Raw genomic sequence first — 18001 nt, forward strand, 5'->3', positions numbered from 1 at the left:
CAACAGGGTAAAAACTCTTAATTCAGTCTATTAGTCTTTGTTTTGATGCTCCTCTATCTTTTGCCTGACTATTAAACTCGCATCATTAAGGACTACAAAGCCCGCAGAACCCTCGAATGCACCCGAACGGTACGCCGTGTCAACATTATCTAACTTCTTATTTAGTGTTCGTCTTTAAAAACTCCACGGAATCACTAATACTTTAATCACGGTAGACCTTCTCAATATGAACGCCACGTCCATCCAGGCGAGAATGCACTTCCGGTTAAATGACGTCACTTCCTGTCGGTAGCTTCTGGAGGTCAGGCAGGTTGGCTGACTGGCCGGGCAGGCGAACGAGAGTTTGTTATTAAGAAGGCCGATTATCGGAGTTGGTGAGTATACAGAAATGGGGTGCAGCTCAATTCAGAATGTTTCAAGTTAAGAAGAGCAACCTGGACTATGGAGCCCGTGATGGCTGTTGTTAGGAGATGTTTAAAGCCCCAGTAGGTGTCGCGGCACGGCCCAGGAGTAGCAGAGGATATGTCCTCGTTGACTTTGAGCGGCGGTCCCAGCCGTGGCAGCTTGGGAGCCTCAGCTAAAGGATGGCTTAACAGACGGTGCTTGTGCTCGGTGCTTTATGGACTGGGATGTAGTTTTAAGCAGCGGGTTCACCTGAAGCAGTAAACGCTGTTCGGAGAAAGCGTTGCTTGGGGACCGCTGTACATCTGCAGTCGTTCCTTTAAAGGCGAAGTATTGCATTACTTTCACAGAAGTACGTGTTTGTTCAGACCGGGCTGACTTGTGTTGCGTTTGCACGTTATCCCCGCGTGTGCATGGGTTTTCCACAGGGGATTTTTTCTTAACTTGTATGACAAGTTAATTGACAACGCACAACTAACCCGATGTGAGTGGGCTCCTTGCCTTGGACTCCTGTTCTGTCATCGGTGGGTCACTGCCTTACACATGAAGTGGACACCAACTCCCCATGACAGCCTGCAGGTTAAGAAGGCTTGAAAATCGATAGATAGAACTTTGTCCCCAGGTGAAGTTACAATTCTTACAGAACGTTATTAAGTAGATTTTTATTTCAGTGCATAAATAAATAGTTATATATATATATATATATACACACATATATATATATATATATATATATACACACACACACACTCGCACTATGGTCTGCACACGGAACAGAATGACTCAAGTGGAAGAAAATTAAAAAGAACAAAACACTTTTAACTTTGCATTTCAAATCACAGTGAGGCACTATACAGAAATGATATTGTTGATATAAAGAAGGGTTTCTCAACCTTTTTCCAACTGTGCCCCCCCGACCAACCCCGTTTCGACCTTGTTTCCTTCCTGTGGCCTCCCAATCTTACCGGTAGAAAGGTAGCTATTTAAATGTTTTGTTTGTAAGTAGAACGTGTTTTATTATAACACAATACAATGCAAATTGCATACAATAATTTCTTAATTTATAAAATTACAAAAGTTTATACTTTAAGTATTTCTTGATCAATGTGACCCTTGTGTTTGATAACCAGAAACAAGGTTTTTTTTTAAATCCGTTTCTATTGCTGTGAGGGACAACCAAATTTCACCTCTGTCCATTATTTTAAGACGATTCCGCGTGTGGCTCCGTAAATAATTCAAACCACTGAAACCTGATTCTGTATTACTACGACTCTGGTACAGATTTTGCAAAAAGAATGCAGGTTATTTCATTTCAGACAATCGAGGGTCTCACATATTTCAGTCATATTGGTGATGGTTAATATACGTGCTTTGCACGATTTGAGATGAAATCCCTCATTCGAATATCTCAACAAAGATAATTGAAAGACTATGATCAGGGACCTTCTTTTTTTGGTTTTAACAAAAAAAAAATGCAAATTTTAGAATTTTTGTATTCTTGAATATTTTCCAAAGTTAGCCTGTTGTAAATTTTGAATGTGCAGATTGGAAAAGGTGCATCCCTAATTTCAAGATAAACTCTCAAATTGGGAATAAAAATCATTAAGAACTTTCAAAAGCAATTGTGAAAGGAATGGCAAAAACAAGAGCTAAAATATCTGCAATATTCGTAGGAAGAAACAGCACTAACACTGCTGCAGCCACGCACCTTTCCCATGATGCATCAGATACTGAGATGACCCCAGGGTACCACATGGGGGGGGTGGAGGATGGAAGTGGAAATGACGTTGGTACCACGTGCCTGGTGATTCATCCACTGGGAAGCACGGTCACTTAACTTTGGTTTTCTTTTTTCTTCATGTCTCTGTTTTCTTTGCTTCCCACTTCTCTCTGTGCCCCCGTAATCTTTTGCCGTGGCCCCCAGGTTGAGAACCCTTGATGTAAAGGACCTTCTATAGCGTTTCTTGACACACTTTTGAGGAATGGCTGAACGTCCTCCGTGTCCGAAAGAGGATGTGCAGTTTTGTTTGTAATGGCACTCGGTTTTAATTGTCTCCTTCGCTGTGGCCAGCAGGATGTTAAGAGCATGTCCTGTAACTGAGTTTGCCCTTTTAATTAGCTCGTGATTTGTTGGGCCTCTCTTAAAGTGATGTTACCAACCCAGCACACCATAGTGTAGGAAATTGCACTGGCCATCACAGAGTTGTAGAAGAGGTACTTGTGTACTAAACGGACGGCAGTGAAACCTCCCCCACGGAGCCCAACGCTACAATGGACAGGGGGAAACCTTACGCAACCTCTTAGCTAGACATTGGCCTCAAAATTGAAACATAATAATAAGTTCCAATTGTACGTATATATTACTATAATATTCCAATTTCTGTAAATTTCTCTATTCTCTAGACTAAAAGAGCCTGCTCTGCCCTTTGTTCTGTAGTTCCTGTGTGTTCTGAGACAAGTCCAACCTGCCATAGATCGGGACCCCAAAGTACTTGTAGGAGAGCACCACCCCAATATCCACTCCCTGGATAGTGACTAGGAGTAGAGGCTCGTTGCTGCTGTGAAAGTCAATAAACGGGTTTTTGGTTTTGTTGAGTTGCAGACAATTCTCTTTGTGCCAAGAAGCAAAGTTCTCCCCCTGACTCCTCTCCTCTGTCTCATCCCCTTTATCAATGCCCCTCATTAGTGCAGAATCATCTGAGAATCTCTGCAAGTGACATAACCTGCAGTTATATTTGTAGTTAAAGGTGAAGAGTAAAGCAGACAGGCCTGTTCCTTGTGGTGCGCCAGTGTTGCTCACACAGTCCTTGAGTCTCACAAACTACGGTCTTCATGTCAGATAATCCATCATCCAGGACTGTTAAGTAGTTCTCTCTTGAAAAGCAGACAGACAGACATTGGACTTATATATATGAGGGAGAGATATAGATGAGTATGTCTTTTCTCGTAATTGAAGGAATATATATATATATATATGTATGTGTGTGTGTGTATGTATGTTTGTATGTATATAAGTATATATTTTTTTCTTGTGTCTGTGTTGCTTGTTCACCAACTAATGTATTCTGCATATCAAAATATCATTGAAAATTGTGTGATTGGTGTACTTTCTGTTTTTTTTTTTCTTTCAGGCCAACATGTCATCCTTGAGGTTGCTGTATCGAGCGACACAGCCAGGTAAGTTTGTGGTGTCCTGCTGCCCTTTGTCTCTCTATTATAAAAAAAAAATCCTGGAAAGAAACAGTAGGGCGACGAGACATGATCTTATAAGATTACGGAAGATACTTAAAAGACCCACGAGACTAAAGCGATTGGCCATGGAGCGTCTCGCGGGGAACTTAAACATGAGACTTTGTGCCAAGAGATTGACCCAGGACCGTCTCGCGATCACGTAGAGCATGAGATTCTTGCAAGACATGCCCTACTTGCAACCAAATAACAGCACGGGCAGCAACAAACTCACTCGTGTTTTGGCTTTGAGCACACACAGATCCAGGGCTCTCAGCACATATAAAGTGTATCAGGACAATACGTTATAAATGAAACATAGATGACTAAGTGAAGAAGAAAGCAGCTCGGAAAAAAATGACTCAAAAGCATTGGAGAGACAAAAAAGAAAAACAATAATCTCGGTGCAAATTCAGAAAATAAGGAAAGTCATTTTCAGCCCGGAACAAGTGGAATTGGGGGAAACAAAAAGCACGTCCAATCTGGACGTTGGCACTATACACATGCAGAGCAGGTTAGAGATTATGAAAGCAGTGGAATTTGAAAGGCTCGATACACATATGGAGAAAGTTGAAGAATATGAAAGAAAAATTAGAAAGTGTAAAAAAAAAAAAAAAGTAAAAGTAAAGATCGCAGTAGCGCAAACAAACGGAAATTATTACTTGAAAAAGGGAAAGTAATCACTACGGACCAGGTGTCATTAAAACAAAAGCAGGATAAAGCGAGGTCAGAAATAAGACAGAGTAGGAAACAAAGTAAAAGTAATAAAGAGGTTAAAAAGCAAGGTGCCAAACACATGCAGAGTAGGTGGGTGAAAATGAAAACTGGAATTCAAAAGACTCGTAGAAACACATGCAGAGCAAGATACAGAATATGAAAGCAGAAAAAAACAAAAGTGTCAAAACAAAGAAAGACAACATCGCTTTAGTGCAAAGAAAGAGAAATTATTACTCGGAGAAATAACGAAAAGGTGAATAGAGATCGAATATATTGAAGTTTAAGTCAGAGAATTTCAAAAACGGAGTTTAGCTCCCATGCATTTATTGGTTACTTTGCAAAAAAAATTATTAACTGCTAATGATGTCGATTGTTTTGTCTGTGCTGAAATTCCAAAGAGAGAAACTTTTAAAAGATTCAGTGTATTGGGACTCGAAAGATTCCAAATATTGTTTTTGCAGAAGTTCTGAAATAAAAGTGAAACTAGTGAAATAGCAACAATTCAAAGAAAAAAAAAATCTTTTAAGTGTGTATCCGGAAAAACAAAAATGGGGTTGGCGAGCGAAGCGAGCAGGGGGCAAAGCCCCCTAGTCTTAAAGTTAATGTTTTTTGTTTTGTTTTTTACTTAGTTGGCTCATTTTCCTCCATCATTCTTCAATAAAGCTATAAAGAATGACAAAACATTATTCCTGCTATGTTTTATACTATTTCTGTTCTCCAGATATATATTTTGGACTTTTTCAAGGTTAATAATGATCATCTTGATAGAGCTGAAAGAGCAACTTGTTTGTTAATGGGATTTCAGTTTCTTTATTTACCTGTAATGATATTTTTTATTGAAATCAAGGAAAATTGATAACAATGAAAAACAATTAAAAAAAAACAAAAAAAACACAACCACAAAACGATCCAGGACAAAACAAACAAGTCCAGGTAACCCAACAGAAGGCAGACAGACATGAACTTGAAACACAAATTACAAAAAACCCTTTCTCCTTTTGGTCATCAGCCCCCTTTTTAAAAGCCGTGCTGACCTCCTTTGACCCCAACAGCCCCTGCACCCTCAGCAGAAGACCAATCAGAGCTACTGCAGGGACTGCTGGGAGCTGCAGTTTCAAATTCTTGTAGCACTGCTACACACTGGCAACAAACTAAAGCTCATTTTACAACAAACCTACTTGCAGTGCAGTTACATTTTGTCCCATTAAAGCCCGGCACTGATCAGAGACAAGTTTTCAAACCACTATGCATTGCTGCCAAAGGTAGATGCTTGCAAGCTACCTTTCACTTTGTCCATTTTCAGTACTCTTTCCCAATATACTTCAGGATTGTGTAGTGTCAGAACGCACGCCATTATTTGGCACAACCTGCCATAGACAGATCCCAGTTTACAGCTTCCAGGCATCTTCACTTACATTGTCTGTGGGGGCAAACTACAGTCAAGTGTCATTCGTTTGTAAGCTCCTCCTTTGTTTTGCTTCTGTCATGACTGATGGGAAAAGAAAAAAAAAAAAACACTAATATCCATACATGTATGAAGTATCACAGGATTTGTGTCCACACACCATTATAAATTAAAGGTGCACTTTTATTAGTAATGATTGTAGTTTCTGTAGTGATACTTGCAGCAACATTTTAAAATTAACTGAAAGTTGCATGCTGAATGGTTTGAACGGCCTGTGAATAACGTCCTGCAGTTGGTAATCCAACTACTGTATAAGTAAGTGCATGGATTAGTTTCACAGTATCTTATCATATTTAGAAACCTTTTCACCACCATTTTAAGGCTGGAAACATCAGATTTTACATGTTCTTGTAATATGTGTTGCAGTAGATGTCTCGTGACCAGGAGAACTTGTACAGCTGTAAACAGAATGGCAGGTGAAGGACTTTTTTTTGTTTTTTACCTGCTCACGGGCAGTGCCACCTTTAGCACTGCACAGAGCCAACATTCAGTGTGGTGCCTTCCCCTGTTTCTCAATATCAACTGCACATCGCTGACTTTCAATCCTGACTTGTGAAGACAAAGTGGCATCAGTCAGGAAGAAATAACATTGTCAGCTTCATAAAAATATCAGAAATGCGACAAACAAGAGGAGACCATTCAGTTCATCGAGCCCGTTTGTTTCGCTAATAGCTAAGTTGTTCCAGTGTCCCATCCAGAGCCCTCTTGAAGGTTGTCAAGGTTTCTGCTTCAACTCCATGTCTCTGTAGTTTGTTTCAGGTTTGCGTAACTTTTTACGTGACTTGATTCTTTAAATGCACTGACGTCTTTGAGTATGTAATTCACCCTTAAACTGAGAGAACTCTGCTGGATCTACGTTATCATTGCCTTTGACTCTGACACGGCTGCAGTTGCACGCTTTTATCACAGAGGTCCGTCAGTGTGAAAGTCTTCTGCAGCAAGCTGGAACTTGTGGCATTTGGCTAGCCACTGGGACTTGGTAGGAAAGTGTGGTGTTTGCTCATTAATTTCCTGTGGTGGCTGGTTTGCCCTTCTTTATAATTTCAGCATTAAAGATTAATGATACGAAGAGGACCCTCTGAATTGTGGGGGTATGGGTTACTTTTATGGATCTGTTTACGTGTTATGCTGATTTATAATAGAAAAACAATCTATTGATCAGTGGGACACACTTTAAGCCACTGGTTTTATACTTTGTCATAAAGTGAAGTTCTGCTTGAATAAGAATATGCTTTGCTTAATCAAAACCAGAAAGGCAGGAAGTAGCTTAGGCCTTTAGTTTTTGGTTATGTCAACCTCATTCTGGTCGAGTGTGAAGTACAGTAGATCACTGCTTTTGTTAAACTTGACATCTGTTACAAGGAAACTCGTGCTTTGTTTTAATAATTGATTTTATTCCTTCAGGTACAACGGCTGTGTTGCTGCGTACATTAACTGTTTCAGCACAGAGGCATAGCTATAGTGAGTATTCATTATCTTTTAATCTCCATCATGCATTCCCGCGCACCTCAGCTATTTAGCTTTTACTGTATGTAGTTAAGCCCCACACTAGTCGTGTTACAAACCCTTCATCGGGGAAGAGTGTAAGCAGTGCTGGAATTGTACAGGTGCTGACCATAAAATTAGAATATCATGACAAAGTTGATTTATTTCAGTAATTCCATTCAAAAAGTGAATCTTGTATATTAGATTCAGTCATTACACACAGACTGATGTATTTCAAATGTTTATTTCTTTTAATTTTGATGATTATAACTGACAACTAATGGTCACTTTCAGTAGTTGTCAGTTAGAATCATCAATTAAGACCAATGCAAAAAAAGGATTTTTAGAAATGTTGGCCAACTGAAAGGTATGAACATGAAAAGTATGAGCCTGTACAACACTCAATATTTAGTTGGGGCTCCTTTGGCCTGGATTACTGCAGCAATGCGGCGTGGCATGGAGTCGATCAGTCTGTGGCACTGCTCAGGTGTTATGAGAGCCCATGTTGCTCTGATAGTGGCCTTCAGCTCTTCTGAATTGTTGGGTCTGGCGTATTGCATCTTCCTCTTCACAATACCTCATAGATTTTCTATGGGGTTAAGGTCAGGCGAGTTTGCTGGCCACTCAAGAACAGGGATACCATGGTCCTTAAACCAGGTACTGGTAGCTTTGGCACTGTGTGCAGGTGCCAGGTCCTGTTGGAAAATGAAATCTGCATCTCCATAAAGTTCGTCAGCAGCAGGAAGCATGAAGTGCTCTAAAACTTCCTGGTAGACGGCTGTGTTGACCTTGGACCTCAGAAAACACAATGGACCAACACCAGCAGATGACATGGCACCCCAAACCATCACTGACTGTGGAAACTTTACACTGGACCTCAAGCAACATGGATTCTGTGCCTCTCCTCTCTTCCTCCAGACTCTGGGACCTTGATTTCCAAAGGAAATGCAAACATTTACTTTCATCAGAGATCATAACTTTGGACCACTCGGCAGCAGTCCAGTCGAGACGCTTCTGACGCTGAAGAAGAGTGGCTTGACACAAGGAATGCGACAGCTGAAACCCATGTCTTGCATACGTCTGTGCGTGGTGGTTCTTGAAGCACTGACTCCAGCTGCAGTCCACTCTTTGTGAATCTCCCCACAGTTTTGAATGGGTTTTGTTTCACAATCCACTCCAGGGTGCGGTTATCCCTATTGCTTGTACACTTTTTTCTACCACATCTTGTCCTTCCCTTTGCCTCTCTATTAATGTGCTTGGACACAGAGCTCTGTGAACAGCCAGCCTCTTTAGCAATGACCTTTTGTGTCTTGCCCTCCTTGTGCAAGGTGTCAATGGTCATCTTTTGGACAACTGTCAAGTCAGCAGTCTTCCCCATGATTGTGTAGCCTACAGAACTAGACTGAGAGACCATTTAAAGACTTTTGCAGGTGTTTTGAGTTAATTAGCTGATTAGAGTGAGTGTGGCACCAGGTGTCTTCAATATTGAACCTTTTCACAATATTCTAATTTTCAGAGATACTGAATTTGGGACTTTCATTAGTTGTCAGTTATAATCATCAAAATTAAAAGAAATACACATTTGAAATACATCAGTCTGTGTGTAATGAATGAATCTAATATACAAGTTTCACTTTTTGAATTGAAGTACTGAAATAAATCAACTTTGTCATAATATTCTAATTTTATGACCAGCATCTGTATAGTGTCTTTGATGAAGAACACAATCTAGGCGCACTTTAAAGACAGAATATTACCTTTGTTTAGAAATGTAGTTATTTTTACAAGTTGAGGACCTATTCATATGGTGAATCGGAGGCAGAAGTGCAGTCTGCTGCCTTGTGGTTTATTGGGAAACGCTGTAGTCAAAATGACATGGATTTGGATTTAACTGAGGTAGTCCACAATGCCATCCAGAGTCAGATCACCACATAGTTTCTTTCATTACTGGAACTAAGGCTGGTTTATTTTTACCCTTCTCAATTTTTTTATACCATTTTTAATGCAGCTAAATGTATTATAAGGTGCACTTTAAAATGCTAATCTGTCCAAGTCAAAGAGCTAATATAGTATCAGTTAACATCTAAATAATAAAAAAAAAATAAAGTGTATGACAGCATTTACTCTCTATGTTTTAAGCCTGCATATGCCCAATACAGTATACATTTGAAGCCTGACATCAACATGACTCATATTTTCCTTCATTCGTTCATTTTCTAGTCCTGCCTACTTAATTAAAGCTTTGCTGGAACACCTGAAATCTGTCCTGGTAACAACTATGAAAGGCAGCAGCCAACAACCCTGGATGAAATACCAGTGTATGTCAGGGTACACTTGGCTCACACATCCACATTTGCTCAGCATTTTCAAGTTTTTTGTCAGCCTAGCTTTCATGAGATGTGATGAGATCACTGTTGCTCCTGACTATGTCTAGACAGTTTATGGGAGCAGTCAAGAAAGCTAATAGGATGTTTGGTTATATGTCACGTTGTGTGGACTACAAATCAAAAGAAGCCGTGCTTAAGTTATATAATGCACTGCTGAGGCTTCAGCTAGAGTTGCGTGTACAGTTTTGGTCTCCACATCTCTCTATTATGTAAAAAAAAAAATACTGGGGACGAGACTTTTTGGGCGGCTAGACGTGATCTTTTGAAGAGAGACACTTCAGAAGGACACTTTCATATCCCGCAACACACGGTCAAGTCACGTCATACTGACATCCACGTCAGACAGATTTGAAGAGACACTTTTATCCCGAAGGAATGTCAACAGAAGAAATGAGTACACGGGCAGTCCTTGCAGTGAGAAACGATGAAGTCAAATGAGTTAATGCAAAAATAGTCAATCGGTTACAAGGCACATTGGTTAAATGCGTATCAATAGACTATGATCTGCATCACCACCACCTAATCAAAGCACCATGATGTCCCTACATTGATGGATTAAAGGCCAGAAGTCCACGTGACCGTCATCATCAAGTCCTTCCATGAGAACCCTGAATACAATGAGGACTGTTTCATTTATGTTAGGTAGAATGCCTAGAGGGGGCTGGGTGGTCTCCTGGCCTTGGTACCCCTGCAGATTTTATTTTTTCTCTAGCCTCTGTCCTCCCTGGCCATCGGACCTTACTTTTATTCTATGTTAATTAGTGTTCTGTGATTTTAATTACTTACTTTGTCTTTTTTTCTCTTTCTTCATCATGTAAAGCACTTTGAGCTACATTTTTTGTATGAAAATGTGCTATAGAAATAAATGTTGTTGTATGCAGAAACAGTTGGTATTGTTGTTGCGGAAGATGAAAACATCAATTTACAATATCCCATAGAATATCTACAACCGTTAACACTGTTGGGTCTCCCACTGGCCAAATTGCTGTTGAAAGAAGGATGTATCGTGAAGTTATTGTGTAATTTATGTCTGAGTGATGGGTTATGCAATGGGAGAAGATTAGTTATTTTGAAAATTGGTAGAACAATACTAACTTCGACAACAAAGGTAATGAAGTACATATTCCGCGAGTAACATTAGACACAAAAGGAGATGTTGATATGCCATTTGTATTAAAACATTTATAGCTTCCTTTTAGAATAGCTTTTGCAGTGACAATTAACAAATCCCAAGGACAAACATTTGAAAAAGTCTATTTATAATAGAGAAAGAAAGAAAATTCCCTCACGGCCAGTTATACGTTGCATTATCACGATGTAAAACCAAACAAGGAATCAAAATTCAATGCAATCTTGTACAGAGAAAGAGGATGAAAACTAGGAATGCTCAAGTCAAGTGTATCCACTGCACATTATTTTGCAGTGCGCCGTTACTGGTCTGAAAATAAAGAACGGTGAAGGTCTCGTTAAGGTTGATCTGCTCAGGTCCACAAAACATTTTGATGGTGGTCTTAGAAAAAGAAAAAAAAAGAAAATGGACAGTTTGGGGAAATGGCTGCTGTGGCAGAATAAGAGCACCAGCAAGCCATGGAATTAAATAATGGGTTTAGTTGACAACAAGAATCGACTTCTCATTAAGTAATTGGTTGGAGTGGAACTGATTGAAGTTTGCAGTCCCAATTTGGCCAGTCATCTGTCGGCTCCTTTCACATCTCATTTCTGTTTGGCTGCCATTTAATAAAAAAAAAGAATCGATTCAGAGGATCGAATTCTTAAAAACAGGGCTATTAAAATGAAGGGAGAAGAAGTTAATTAGCAGTGAAAACTGGTCACTGATTAGGAAAAGGTTTTAGAAAGAAGACCTGCAGCCACTGTGGCCCACCAGGACTGGAGTTGGAGAGCACTGGTTTACACTTATGGAGTTTTGTGGACAACCTCGTTACAAAATGACATTCCTTAATATTTCTGAAGACCTGGATGGCAGACTTGAGTGTTTTGTAACTGACGCACAGATTAGTAAATTATACACAGTGTAAACCTGCACATCGACTGGTTCTTTTCAGAGATTAGTGGGAGAATTGTTTCGATAAGGAAGAAGGAGCCAGTGTTGAGAAGCTCAGCTCTTTTATGGTCACTGCATTTTGGTTCATGTCCCAGTGGCTTCAGTGGGCTTTACATGTTTTAGTCTCTTGGCAAGGTGGGCAGACAAAACAAGTCGCCTAGACATGCTGTTGCTACTATAATTAATGTATTTGTCTGAGATCTACTGGGATATTTAGAGGTTTTGCACTCAAGAAAATGAGTGTAAGTAGACCGTGACATTGCGTTTAGCTGTAAAAGATGTCAGGGGTTTCAAATAAGACAATGAATAGATCTTACTGCATGACATGAGGGCAGAGGGTGAGTTTGACAAAAAAAGAAACAGTAGTTCAAAATAAATAACACCCCTTTCTATTTTTTTTTATTTTAGAATATGTAAACGCCAGGGAGGTACCTGATGATATCACAGCCATAACAGACCGAGCTGCTCAGACGCTTCTGTGGACAGAGCTCTTTAGAGGTGCGTGTAGTATATGGAATTAAAAAAACAAAATCCAGTGACTGTCTAAAAAACTATGGTTAGTGACAAAAACCTTTTAAATGGCGGGAGTGCTAATAGGGCACAGGGTCATTTTGTTGTGCTTTATAAATATCAGTCTTTGGGATTTCCTTCTCTCTTTGCACTGGCAAGTGGCAGCTGATGTTAGTGTTGTTACTGGCAGGTTTGGGGATGACCTTGAGCTACTTGTTCCGAGAACCAGCTACCATTAATTACCCCTTTGAGAAGGGGCCGCTTAGTCCACGTTTCAGAGGTGAGCATGCCTTACGTCGCTATCCTTCAGGGGAAGAGAGATGCATTGCCTGCAAGCTGTGTGAAGCCATCTGCCCTGCCCAGGTATTTCTCGTTTATCCCAGCTGCATTCCTGTTAAGTCTTTTGTAAACCATCTTCATTTTTGTTTCAAGGTTGTCTGCTTCCACGTTCTCCTTTTTAATACAGAGTTCACTTTAACCTGTTTCAGGCAATCACTATCGAAGCTGAGCCACGTGCCGATGGGAGTCGCAGGACTACACGATATGACATTGACATGACCAAGTGTATTTATTGTGGTTTCTGTCAAGAGGCCTGTCCAGTTGATGCCATTGTAGAGGTGAGAAATACTCTAGCTTGTCATTCACACCTGGCTGCTCTTCATGATAGGAAAGTGGGAAGGGTGGGTTCATCTGTAGATGCTGTGGTTTTGCAAAGGTCTGGTCCTTATTCAAGAAGAAACGCCAAATTCAAACATATGGTTGGCTTATAAAGAGTGTGTACGGTTAGAAATTCTTCTTCTTCCGGCTGCTCCCGTTAGGGATTGCCACAGCGGATCATCCAAAATTGTCCGCATATTGATTTGGCTAAATTTTACACCGGATACCCTTCCTGACATAACCCTCCCCATTTATCCGTGCTTGGGATTGGCACGAAGAAACACACTGGTTTGTGTATCCCCTGTGGCTGGGTTGTGTAAGGTTAGAAATTAAAGTAACTGCAAAACAAAGAAACCTGGAAGTGACGTGACGTATCTGTGAAGAGAGTCTATAGTGGATTCAGAAAGGATTTAGATGGTTTCGCTTTCTGCACGTGTTGTTGTGTTGTAAATTGATAAATTTGCCATTTTTACCCATCTGTCTACACTCAGTAACCCATAAGGACAAAGTAAAAACAGGCTTTCGGAAAAGGTTTGCAAATTATTTTAAACACAAAAAGTGAAATTGCTCGTATATATATATATAAGTATTCAGACTCTTTGCTATGGGACTCCAAATTGTGCTCACGTGCATCTTGTTGGCTTTAATTGTGAAATGAAAATTTTTTGTCATTGCACAACAATACAAATGAAATTAACATGTCATTCCCCAAGATGCTACCAGCCGGATAAACAATCACGAATAAAAAATAAAGTATTAGAAGTAGAAACAAAAGAATATGGATAGGAAATAAAGAATAAAATACTAGAGCTAAAAAATATTGATAGCATTGCACATGGTCAGTGGTGGTTGTGATTATGGCACATGTTAGTATTTTGCATTGTCAGAATTGCACATTGTGCTGCTACAACGGCCTGTGTTAATATTATTAACTAGTTTTGGTACATTTCTAATCCCCCGCCGCTTTAATTTGATATATATTGATATATCCCTAGCGCCTGCTTTGCTACTGGTGCTGCTTTAGTCGTAGATTTATATCCCGCCATATTCAATTTTAGGTTAAAGAAATATCATATTTTTACTTTCAAGTTGTCAAAGGTTTTCACATCCTGATAACTCTGACTTTTTGCATGAAACGTACATTAAAGTATACGGATTCTCAGCCTTGACTTTCTTGGTGAGTAAAGCTATCTGTCCACGTCCAGCGGGGCGACGCACACTCCGTACAGACTGGGTGTTACGAGAGAAGCCTCGCTAATACACCGTTTGGGGACGGAATACACAGTTAGTATTTTAGCCTGACCAGCCAAGACATCGCTGGAGTGACTTTGTGATAAATCTCTATTGTCCTTGAGTGGCCCAGACGTAAACCCCATAGGACCTCTGTGGAAAGAACTGAAGATGGCGGTTTACAGGCCCTTCCTGTCTAATGTTAACAGCAATTGAGAACATCTGCCTGGAAGAATAAGGAGTGAACCTCGCAAATCCATGTGTGTGAAGCTTGTAGAAACTCACCCAGGAAGACTCATGGCTGGAATTGCTGCCAAAAGGGACTTTTATAAAAGTAAAGTATTAAGTTAAGGGTCTGAATACTTACATGAATGCGAAATTTTTGTTTTTGATTTTTAATTAAATTTAAAATCTTTCTGAAAACATGTACACTTTGCCATGAGCTACTGAGTGCAGATTGATGGGGAAAATATTGAAAATGTATCCATTTAAAATTAAATCTACAACACAATGAAGGACATAAAGAGAAGGAGTCTGAATACTTCCTGAATCCACTGCATATCTGACTGAGAGCTATGAGCAAATGTAAGGCATCTGGTGTATGGAAAACCAAAAATTGAAAAGTTTTGGGGAGGCGCTGTAAATGAGGATAGGACTTAAAGTAGCTCATGAGTATCTGACAAGGCAGCTTGGACGGGTATTTTTGGTCCACATCCTTGTCTGGTTTGAGAGACCAAAAAAAATGAACACTCTTAAGTAAATAAAGTGTTTCTAATTTCAAATGTTCAGGGCCCTATCCGTTGTTCTAGCTGGGAAGATTTCATGTGTCGTCAGACAGACAGGAGGTACTTCTGACTGGGAAACGTGTATCATGTGAACAACCTGTGAATTGAGAGCTCCCAGTCAGAAGATTCAGAACCAGCAGGGCCTCCCCAGTCGGTTTGTGATGGAATGCTGTCCTTCATCTGCAGTCAATAATTTAAATCAAAAATAGATAACCTGGTCAGCCAGAAGTGAGATCTATCATGAAAACTAGAAAAACATGTGAAGAAGTGATTTTTGACAGTACTCCCCTGTTTACGGTACAGGTCTTGAAACTGTTGGCTAGAATTAAAAAGCCAAAGGAAGGAGAAAGCCACCAAAATATAGACATAGAAAATAAGTTATTCTGTTCATGACTTTCAACAGCTCAGAGTCTCTGAACTGCTCACTGTTACACCGTGTACATTTACAGAAAGTAGTGTGAAAAAGGCTTAAAAGATCATAAATAGGACCAGAAGAAGAGAGTGAGGAAATGTCTGAGGTGGAAACCAGGGAGGCAAGAGGACTAGCAACCATTCAGAAACGCAAGGCTTTAAAATGGAGCAAAAGTTCAAAATCCAGACACTGTTTAGTGTTACTTATGCTGCAGTCGTTTGCTGCTAGACAGATGGGGAAAAACGAATTTTCCAGTTGGGAATATCATATGAGCAAACTGTGAACTGAGAATTCCCAGTTGAACATTTCTACAAAGTACTACAAGAACTTGTGAAGTCATGTTGGCCTTTCACTGCAGTCAGTATTGCAAAATAAAAACAGATAACCTGACATTATTAGTAGCATTTTATTTGGAATGATGTGATACGTCTATATGTTTAGATTGTATGTAACCTTGTATTACTTTTTATGTGAATCGATGGTGACCTTCCTTATCGCCAAGAAATCTGACTGTAAATTCGCTTGAATGTAGCGAAGTAGAAAAGTGAATAAGTAGAAACTCCGAAAGCTCCCAGCGCACGTAAACACAACTTAATGTTAGCTCAGTGCAGTTGGCACATTTGTTTCGTGTTTCACCGTTTGCTTAAAATTACGAAAAGAATGAGTCCAGTGGATCCAGGCTGTCAACAAGAACACAGGGACACGGTTGAAAACTTAAGGGTAAATTTTGCACAAACTTTGAAAAGGTTTTCTTCACACAGAGGACCACAGACATGGCCAAGTAAGAGAGCAGGACTTAAGAGGCCTTCAAAACTCACCTTGGAAAAGATCGGTGGATAGGATTGGCGAATGTTTGTTGGGCCATTTGCTAGCGTCAGAGTGTTTCTAATGTTCTAACTACTACTGCATGTGGCACAAGATCTGTAGGCAGTCATTCGTGTAGACAAGAGTGATGGTAATTGGGGAAATTAAAGCATATGTGTGTTTTGTTGTTACCAGGGTCCAAATTTTGAGTTCTCAACAGAAACGCACGAGGAGCTGCTATACAATAAGGAGAAACTCTTGAACAATGGCGACAAGTGGGAAGCAGAAATCGCAGCTAACATCCAGGCCGATTACCTTTATCGATGACCCTGAGACTCTCTGTTCTTCTTCCCTTCCTACCCACCACCTCCATTCTGTCCATTTCATCGTTTTGTTTTAGCATTGGCCTGTCAGACACAAAATGTACGCACCACTACACCTTGAACTTACCTGTGGGCATGTTTTCCAAAATCTCAAAAACCACTGAGTGTTCTCATATCATTTACTACCAAGAGATGAGCGTTTTGTGGAACTGGGGGCCATTGGTGTTTTGGTGTGGTAGGGCGGGGAGACGTCTGTAGTCGGGGCAGGGGCACTTAATTTCATCCTTCCCTAGTACATGATGAAGTTGGAATTGTGTTTTTTGTGAATAAATTTATTTTATGAGAATGCCAGCTTCGGGAGAGATTCTTTTGAGACCAGTGGGTCACCGATGTGCTGCCAGCAGTGTTGTCATTTATCATTCTACCTCATTCTGGGGGAGATTCTTGCAAACCACAAGCTCGATAATTGAAATATTTTGTTCTTTCATTTCTGCAGACAGATCCACCATGCAGTGGTCTGTAGCTGAAACGTTGATGCAAATAAAGTGTTTTCAATGTTGGCTGTCTCTGGAAATGTGTTGTTAATAGAAAGCCATGTCTCCTTATTTTGGTGACCCCACATCATTTTATTTTGCTGTACAGTTAGTCTGATCTTCTAGCAGAAGTCAAAATTGAGAAAGTTGTCCCAAGAAGACAATTTGAAAGCTGAATGTATTAGGATCATGAACCCCCTGGGGTGTTCACTCATAACGATGTCACTTTATCGAAGCAGACTTTTGGTGGATGTGGTCAGCCAAGTAGAAAGAGCGAATTTCACTTGGCCCCAAAACACAAGGTGCATCGCCACTACTTCACTCACACAAGGTATCCCTCAAGGGTCAGTTCTCGAAGGGTCCAGTCTCCTTCAACATCTATATGCTCCCATTAGGTGAGATTATTCGTCGGTATGGTCCGAGCTTCCACTGCTATGCCGCTGACACACAACTTTATGTAAGCATGGATGGAACTGCAACATCTTCACCTGTTGCACTGACTGACTGCATTTGGGAAATCAATTACTGGATGACAGTTCAATCCTGACACAACAGAAATCTTATTGGTTGGCACCAAATCTGTCCTCTCTACCCTTTGTGTGCTAAAAATTGACATTGATGGGATCCTGGTTCAACCCTCAGCATCAGTCCGTAATTTGGGTGTCATCTTTGATCAGCTTCTTCCTTTTCAATCACTCATCAGCTCAATAGTACAGACGGCCTTTTTTCATCTTTGCAACATCGCTCATCTGTATTTCCTCAGTGTGAAGGATACTGAAACACTCATTCACGCTTTCCTCACTACCCGTCTGGACTATTGCAATGCTTTGTTTTATGGCCTACTGACTAAATATATCAACAGATTACAATATGTTCAGAATTCTGCTGCTCGTTTCCTTACACACACTAAAAAATCTGCTCGCATCACTCCTGTCCTCTTTGAGTTACGTTGGTTACCAGTTTCTTCAAGAATCAAATATAAAATTATCCTTCTCACTTTT

General features: G+C 40.2%; 1 protein-coding gene across 1 annotated transcript; it reads left to right on the top strand.

Annotated features, from left to right (window-relative positions):
* Nucleotides 1-270: 270 nt before the first annotated feature.
* LOC120538106 (NADH dehydrogenase [ubiquinone] iron-sulfur protein 8, mitochondrial-like) lies at nucleotides 271-16818 on the top strand. Its single transcript, XM_039767535.1, has 7 exons — nucleotides 271-374; nucleotides 3534-3579; nucleotides 7217-7273; nucleotides 12155-12244; nucleotides 12447-12619; nucleotides 12745-12873; nucleotides 16340-16818. The coding sequence occupies exons 2-7, from the start codon at nucleotides 3540-3542 to the stop codon at nucleotides 16469-16471; spliced, it is 621 nt and encodes a 206-aa protein (XP_039623469.1). The 5' UTR covers nucleotides 271-374; nucleotides 3534-3539; the 3' UTR covers nucleotides 16472-16818.
* The last annotated feature ends 1183 nt before the right edge of the window (nucleotides 16819-18001 follow it).

This window comes from Polypterus senegalus, chromosome 10 (genome assembly GCF_016835505.1).
Source record: "Polypterus senegalus isolate Bchr_013 chromosome 10, ASM1683550v1, whole genome shotgun sequence".
Taxonomy (NCBI): domain Eukaryota; kingdom Metazoa; phylum Chordata; class Cladistia; order Polypteriformes; family Polypteridae; genus Polypterus; species Polypterus senegalus.

Bases quoted from the DNA above. Each gene is read 5' to 3' on its own strand.
- LOC120538106 (XM_039767535.1), top strand. From the start codon at position 3,540: ATGTCATCCTTGAGGTTGCTGTATCGAGCGACACAGCCAG. The intron at 3,580-7,216 runs GTAAGTTTGTGG...TTATTCCTTCAG, and splicing joins GTATCGAGCGACACAGCCAG to GTACAACGGCTGTGTTGCTG. The intron at 12,245-12,446 runs GTGCGTGTAGTA...TGTTACTGGCAG, and splicing joins GTGGACAGAGCTCTTTAGAG to GTTTGGGGATGACCTTGAGC.